The following is a 7516-nucleotide window of genomic DNA, read 5'->3' as shown; positions in this document are numbered from 1 at the left end:
TCCTATGACCCCAGCTGACTTCCTGCCCTTTGGGCGGGGGTCTGGACTGGATGATCTCCCGAGGTCCCTTCCAGCCCTAATGTCTATGAATCTATGATGCTCAGCCTATAGCCTGGGGTCTGTATCTGTCTGTGGAGCCATTCCCCAGTCCATGGTGCTCCCCACAAGTTCACATAGTTTTAGGGGAGTAGTGGTAGCATTAAATGGCACTGCTCCCCCCTGTTACTAAATTTCCAGCCTTATGGGGAACTCCATGGATCAGGTGATGTGGCCCTGTGTGATAGATCAGGCCACTGTCAGCACTGGGTCTGTCCATGGTTCAATTTAAATTGGGCACCGCTGGTGTAGAGGTAGGGAGATTTGCCAGTCTCATGTCTTCATTCCCATTCCCCCTCACCTAATCTTACCAGAAGGCCTTCACCTGCTCTCCTTAGGAAGGCTATCCCATACTCAGTTCTTCTATCTGCTGCTTAATTTAAAAAAAAATAGTTCCTGATCCAAGCTACAATACTCTAGTCACTTGTGAGGGGGGAAGGGCACTGCATATGCTACGGTTGCCTCTTGTGGGGAATTGCAGTAGATCAACCTTCTCAATTAAAAGGGAGTCAGGAAGTAGGGGTGGTGGAGGTCATTAAACACTGAAGGATCAATTCAAGATACAGGATTATGTAAATGATACAGTGGTGGTACAGCAGGAAACCCATGTATCTTTCACCCAAGTAAATGTGGTTACAATGGTTTTTCTTCTAAAGTCTGGTTTGGTGTTGCAAAGTGATACTGTATAAATGACTCTAGGATTACACACTTGCCTCTCAGACTAGATGTACATTGCTGAGCTAGCTTTAAATCAGCTAGCTTTAGTATTGGTAGCACTTTAGCTGTAGTAAAGCATGGGGTTCAACATAAACTCTTATATCCTCCTGTGCTCCCCAGTGCTACAGTTAGACTGCTGCTTGTACTCCATATTAGTACAGATGCTGGACTAGTTAGGTTAAAGCTAGCATGGGTAGCTCTAAATGACATAGCAGCCACTTCTGTAGTATAAAGCATAGCCTCACTTCACAAGTTTTCAAACAAATTTTTTTCCAACATCCAGCTCTTTGAACCCCTACTACTACATCAGCTAGCAAGTACAGTGTAATTGGAATCAAGTATTTTTCTACTGCAACTTCAGCCATGTCTTGGGATCCATTTATAACACTGTTGAGCCCTGACTAATAAAAAACTTCCCTCGGTTCAATGAGCTAAATCCCAGTAGTCTTCCTCTGCCACAGCTGTGTTGATTCTATGATACTAATAAGAACAAAAGTCTTATTTTTGTCCCTAAAGTGCGTGTGATGGAACTGACGTAGAATACATACAAATCATATGTAGGACCATGACATTTTGTACACAGCATTTTATTATAGTGCAATTGTACTTCAGTACGTACAAGACCTGCTACATTCTAGCCATGCTCAGCTTTTCTGTGCTTCCCCAAATTAGTAATTTCACCCCTAAATATCTTCTTTTTTTCTAGATGACAAAGCAGTAAATATTACACAAGGCATCTCTAAACTGAACTTGGAAGACCCCACAAGAATCTGCAACTTGGAAAAAAAAACAGAGGTTTGAGATACTCTCCTGATTGTAGTTGCCTGAACTTGCAAAGTCCTTACACTCAACTTAATGGCATTTCTCTGGCTGTCTTTGTGTCATGTGATAACTTTTGAACAGAGCTCCTGATTAATTCTAACATTTAGGGGAATATTAGACATCCGTGGCCAGGATCCTAGTGATAGGGGAGAAATGGAAGAGGAAGATGCATAGAACTCTTTACCATCTCTTTAACATAGACTTTGCTTTGAGCACCTCTGCAGTTGTCTCAAGATCAACCAGTTTGTCACCCATTTAATACCTTCTCACATAATGGTATTCCTGCTTATCTTCCCAATAGCATTTGACAGGGGAATGCATCCACTTTCTGAATGATTTTATTTATCTGGGTTATAATAATGTTGGATGGAAGACAGAAAGGGGAAGAAAGACGTTCCACAGTCCCTGGCAGAGAAGTAAAGGCATGCACATAGCATCCCAGCCAGGGAGTCAGAAAAGGGCACCTGGCACAGAGGAAGTATAATAATCCAGGTGTGTTCCTATAGTGCCAAGATATTGGGATGTCCCTCAGCTCCATACTTCTCTCAGTATTCTTCTGCTTGTTCACTGAGAGCGCACTAAGATTTGTCCTGAGATAACTTGTTACACAAATCAACCTGTGTTCCATTTGCCCCAGTCCAGGCCTTGCAGCTGTAGTATAAGTGTGCCAATTTATGGGAAATTCCCTTTGGTTTGTATAAAATTATAGGATCCCTCATTTTGGCAAAGAGGGAAGCCTGCAATTACCAATTGCTCTGAATATCACCTTTACCATAGGCAATCAGTAAGGTAAATAAAATAAGCAAAATATTTATTATACAAGTAAGAATAAAAGTGATGACAGGAACTATGCAATTTAAGATGAATCATATAAACAAGCCTAACTGAGTTACATAAATAGAATGCAAGAAAATTATCATAAACATGAAAGAAAGCTCTCGCTTTGCGTTTCTTACCAGAACACAGTACTAGTCTCTGATTAATGATCTGTCTTGCTGTCTTCTGTCAGTTTCCTGCAAACTACAGGTTATTCCAGAATCTGATGAAGTGCTTCAGGTCACAAAACCTTCTACTCTATATGCATCTTGTTTAGTTAGTCTTCAAGGTATATGTCTACCCTGCTTAATCCCAATTTCTGCCAGCTGGGGGACTAAATTACCCAAAGACCAGGGTTCTCTAGACAACCTCTCCTCTCCAGAGGGATTTCCTATATACTTTACTTCAATTTCAGACAGGTCCTGGAATGGAAGGGTGGTGCAGCTTGTTGGGAAAATGAACTAAACCTACAGGAGCTATGAAGCATGTTTTCTTCCTGGTCAATAACCGGAAGAATTCACTTTTCAGTGTGGAAGGACTGGGCTGTTCTCAGTTGTTTGGTACCTTCATGGAAACGGTTTGCAAGTTCTCTTGCTCCTTAGACCACTTGATCAACATGGAGTTTCCCTCCTGTCCTCTTATGGGAGCAACTGTTGCTGCTGTTTTGGTTTCTAGAAGTTGTTATACCAAAGCTACATGTGCATCACAACTATATCAAGTGTCTGTGCTGCTCTAGGAATAGTGCAGCTTCTAGCAGTTGAAAGAACTCAGTGCTCTTCTTGCTCAAATGAGTGTAAACTTAGCGTCACTGTCAACTTGTTTTCTGTCTCTTTATATGTAGAAGCTGATGATGACCTATAATATGGATGGACTACATAGAGGATATTGCATCATTATTAATAATTCTGTTTTTTCTGGGACTCTGTCAGAGAGAAAAGGCTCTGGTAAAGATGCTGGTAAGTTACTTCTGTTAAATTTTTCATTCAGGTTTTGCTGTACCCCTTTTAATTGTTCCACTGCTCCTCGCTGTTGTATTTACTCTTGGTTTAATGACATAATGATAAGCAGAGAGAGATGGCCATGTTAGTCTGAAGTCAAGTAGAACACAGGGTAGATTTCCTGTCATCAGGTGCTTCAGCTCACAAATGCTTGTGCTATAAAAAATACTTTAGTTAGTCTCTGTGATACAAATCTATCCTGCTTTCTACTTGACTTCAGACTAGCATGGCTAACTACATCTCTCTGCTTTTGCCTGTGCCTTGTGTAGTCTAGTGTTTTCATAAAAGTCAAATAATGTGACTTGTGAGATCTGGCTACTCAACTCTACTTGTATTCTTAAGTAGAAAAGTAAACAGGATCACTAAACAAAGATGAGTATACAGTGGTATCTTTAACTAGTGAAGCCAAATTGCTTTTCCAAAAGAGCATTCATTTTAAAACTTGAGATTATATTTAGCTTATTAGAGGTCTACTGTCATTGTTAGATAACCTTCTTACAGCATTACTAGCCACTACTGCATTAAGTGTGACAGCTCCTTTGTATGCAGTTTGTTAATAGTTTGACCTCTTATTTGTAGAGGCATAATATATTTAGCTAGCCACAGACTACAAACATTTCAGCTGAAGCTGTGCTTCCACTTTTTTCAGGTAAGTTTAATATGCAGAGCTCTTTCGTTACAAACTACATATTTTGCTGTTCGTGTTCCAAAACCATGAAAACATATGCACCCAAATTGTGGCTGGAATTTGATCTTGTCTTATTTTTGTGTAAACACATTGACATCAATGCATCTATTCCTGATCTAACACTGGGACAAGAAAAATCAGAATTAGGCCCGATTAAAAAATAGAGAATAAAAAAAATACTCTAGCAAGAAATGGTATTCATAGCACACTAATTTAAAATTAATGCTTTCCTCTGACTTAGCTAAAAATTGCAGCTGAAAAGTGTCTCTCTCTGCTTTGTATTTTAATTTAAAATAGCGACAAAAAATCTGACCAAACAGATGAACAGGAATGGTCCTCAGTAAAGATTGCGTAGTTGTATTGAACTCTTGGTATACAATACAGGATGCTGGCATAAAATCTCGGTCACAATTGGAGAGCACAAGAATTTGAAAAAATAAAGCAAAAGCAGGGTTTTCTCTGTATTTATATCTAGCTCATTTCAGGGTCAAATCCTGGTCAAAGGCAAAACGACCACAATACGGTCTCTTCATACGTAATTCTATTTCTATGCTTTAAGCATGAAAAAGAATGAATTACATTACTCTTGTGGGAAATTTTAAAAAATCAGTTTCATGTATGGGTTTTTAAACTTGTTTAATGCTTTTAACTATTTAATATATCATCTTGATGGAAAAAGGGAACAAATAAATCTGAAAGAATTTCACTTTATAGTGTTGTCAGTTGACCCTCACCATTATTTTCTATAAAATATATTGCAGACTCTCACTAATACACGTTTCATAATTCCCTCATAGAGGTAGTCTTCCCTACTTGTTAGGAAATACCAATAGCAGAGAAAGCATTAAACACTCAGGATTCTCTCCTATTGCAGTAGGTTCTGTAGTATATCCTGAGGTACATATTGAGAACTAAAATTAAACAATCTTTATCAGTAAACTGTCCTTATTTTCTTCGTGTTTGTCTGTGTTTTGTTCACTGAATCTCCTAATGTAACCAATTCAGAAAAATTCCATGATTTTTCCAATCGCTACAGGCAACTCCCACTTAGTGCTCTTAATTGGTTCCTGAAAAACCAAGTGTTAAACAAAACCAAAAGTATTTGATGACCCAAGATGGCAACCGCAAGTTTTTTTTAATGATCCAAGATGGCGACCATGAGTGTTATAACAAAACTTGCTGAGCCCTAAGTGAAATCAGGTATCAATTTGAAATGAGCATTATGGCAAAATAGTGCTAAGCAAAACCACGTTAAGCAGGGTTGCCTGTAAGATGAATTGGCAGTGTTCTACCAGGCAAGAAATCCAGTATTAAATTCTGCAAAGGTCACAGAGTGCCTATAAACAATACCATTTTTTATTTGTAAAATTGTACTACACACACACCCTACCAAACAACATGGAGGCCTCTGACCTTGCTTTCTAAAGCTCTGCTCTAAATACGTGAAGGATGTCTTGGACCTTATGATTGTAACTGTCTGGGGCTCTGATTATCTTATCAAATCTTTAGTATACTCTAGTGCATGGGTAGACTGCAGGAGAAGCCTGATGTGAAGCCTGTAACTCTTCAGCTTCGTTTGCATGGTAATTTTATATTATGGTTCCTTTTGCCCACCTTTTCCTTTTCTCTCCATCTCTCTTTAATGACAGAGGAACTAAAGCAAGTTTTTACATGGCTTGGCTTGGATGTGAAAATGTACAAGGATCAGACTTCAGAACAAATGGAAGCAGTCATGAAGGAATGGAAGCTCTCAAATGATCACAAGAGCAGGGACTGTTTTATTTGCTGCATTCTATCTCACGGAGAGTCAGGAGTAATCTATGGGACAGATGAGAGAAAAGTCCCGATCCGCACAATCACATCTTACTTCACAGCTAGCAAATGTCCACAACTGGCTGAAAAACCAAAACTGTTTTTTATCCAAGCCTGTCAGGGTAAACAGATCCAACGTCCTGTCTACCTTGAAGCAGATGCACAAAATCCTGACTTGCTTCCTGCACAACAGACAGTCTCCCCCTCTGAAAGCATTCCAGAAGAAGCTGATTTCCTCCTTGGCATGGCGACAGTTGATGGTTATGCCTCTTTCCGGCATATACAGCAGGGTTCTTGGTACATTCAAGCCCTCTGCAGTAAGTTGCAGCAATTGGTGCCAAGGTAATACTTCCATATTGTTGGAGGGTGATAATTTTTTGGTTACACAGATGCATGTTTGTTACTAAATAGGAGTGACTGAATTCTTACTCACCAAAGGCCATTCCTTCCCCCACAAACTTGTACCGATTAATTAAGCTGGTACAAATTTAATATTGGTCATTTTATTTAGTTTGCCCCTGTAAATTTACATAAATATTTCCAGGGTCAAGGCAAGAGAGATAGAATCTGAACCTAAACCAGACTGAGTTTGGTTTTCCCATAACTGAATGCCAGCCACTTCAGACTATTTGAACGGAGCCATCACCATCATGAGTGAGTTCACATAAGTATTTGGTTTATTATGGCATTTGAAAGAATGTTTACACCTTCCAAAGAACAGGCTAGGAACTGTATGTGCATATGTATATGCTTCATATCTAAAAAGATGTAGTTTAGACCCTTAGTGTGGCCTGGCCTTTGTGAATGTTAACATAACTGAGGTACAGAACTTGCTGGTACATGCCCAGCACATCACTCGCCTCACTTCACCTTCTGGGCTGTAGTACCTACATGCGTTGTGAGTTATGTTTCACTATGGCACTCCCACTTTCTTGGCTCCAGGCATCAGTTAGGGTAGACATGCCCTGACAGTCTGTTGGTCCCACAAATGCAGCAGGAATGTATTAACTATTCTGTGTGTGATTTAGGTACAGATGATGTAGGGCATGAGCATGCTTCATGTTGTGTAAGAATGCAGTATTTCTTCTGTGTTTTTGGTTTTGTTTCTGTGGATCAGGCTTCATGGCAGCACTCTGCTGACTGAATAACTAGAGATATTGTCTTCTCTCTGTTGGTAGGGGTGAAGATATCTTGTCCATTCTTACAGAAGTCAATGAATATGTGAGCAAATGTGCAGACAACTTTGGAACAAAGAAGCAAATGCCCCAGCCAGCCTACACCTTGAGAAAAAAACTGATATTCCCAGTACCTAAAAATCCTCCCCCATCACAGCAGTAATAAAGTTTTCCTTTTCTTTTACAATCACATTTTGTCTTGGATATAATTAAGTCCAGTTCCTGGAAAAGTCTGACCTCATCAGCCTCGCAACTTGCCAACTCTCAAGGTGAGGTCTTCTGGAACATGCTAACATTTGGAGCTTCAGGAGGTGCAATGGCTGTAGCCCTGCTGCAGCTGCTCACAGTGGCTGTTTCCTGGAGTGGCACTGGGCTCTTGTTGGTATAAGGCT

General features: G+C 39.9%; 1 protein-coding gene across 3 annotated transcripts in view; it reads left to right on the top strand.

Moving 5' to 3' along the window:
* LOC109322724 (caspase-10-like) overlaps positions 1-7316 on the top strand; it is a 27393-nt gene extending 20077 nt beyond the window's left edge. For 2 of the 3 annotated variants that reach the window (XM_019553867.1, XM_019553866.1), the window contains exons 8-11: positions 1520-1608; positions 3293-3407; positions 5787-6291; positions 7128-7316. In XM_019553867.1, the coding sequence (XP_019409412.1) occupies positions 1520-1608; positions 3293-3407; positions 5787-6291; positions 7128-7287 (869 nt within the window). In that variant the 3' untranslated portion in view covers positions 7288-7316. The remainder of the gene's footprint in view (positions 1-1519; positions 1609-3292; positions 3408-5786; positions 6292-7127) is intronic. The other variant, XM_019553868.1, reaches the window with a different exon arrangement.
* The last annotated feature ends 200 nt before the right edge of the window (positions 7317-7516 follow it).

Source organism: Crocodylus porosus, unplaced genomic scaffold, assembly GCF_001723895.1.
Source record: "Crocodylus porosus isolate Cpor-Errol unplaced genomic scaffold, CroPor_comp1, whole genome shotgun sequence".
Taxonomy (NCBI): Eukaryota; Metazoa; Chordata; order Crocodylia; family Crocodylidae; genus Crocodylus; species Crocodylus porosus.
This window is presented reverse-complemented; position numbering and strand designations above follow the sequence as displayed.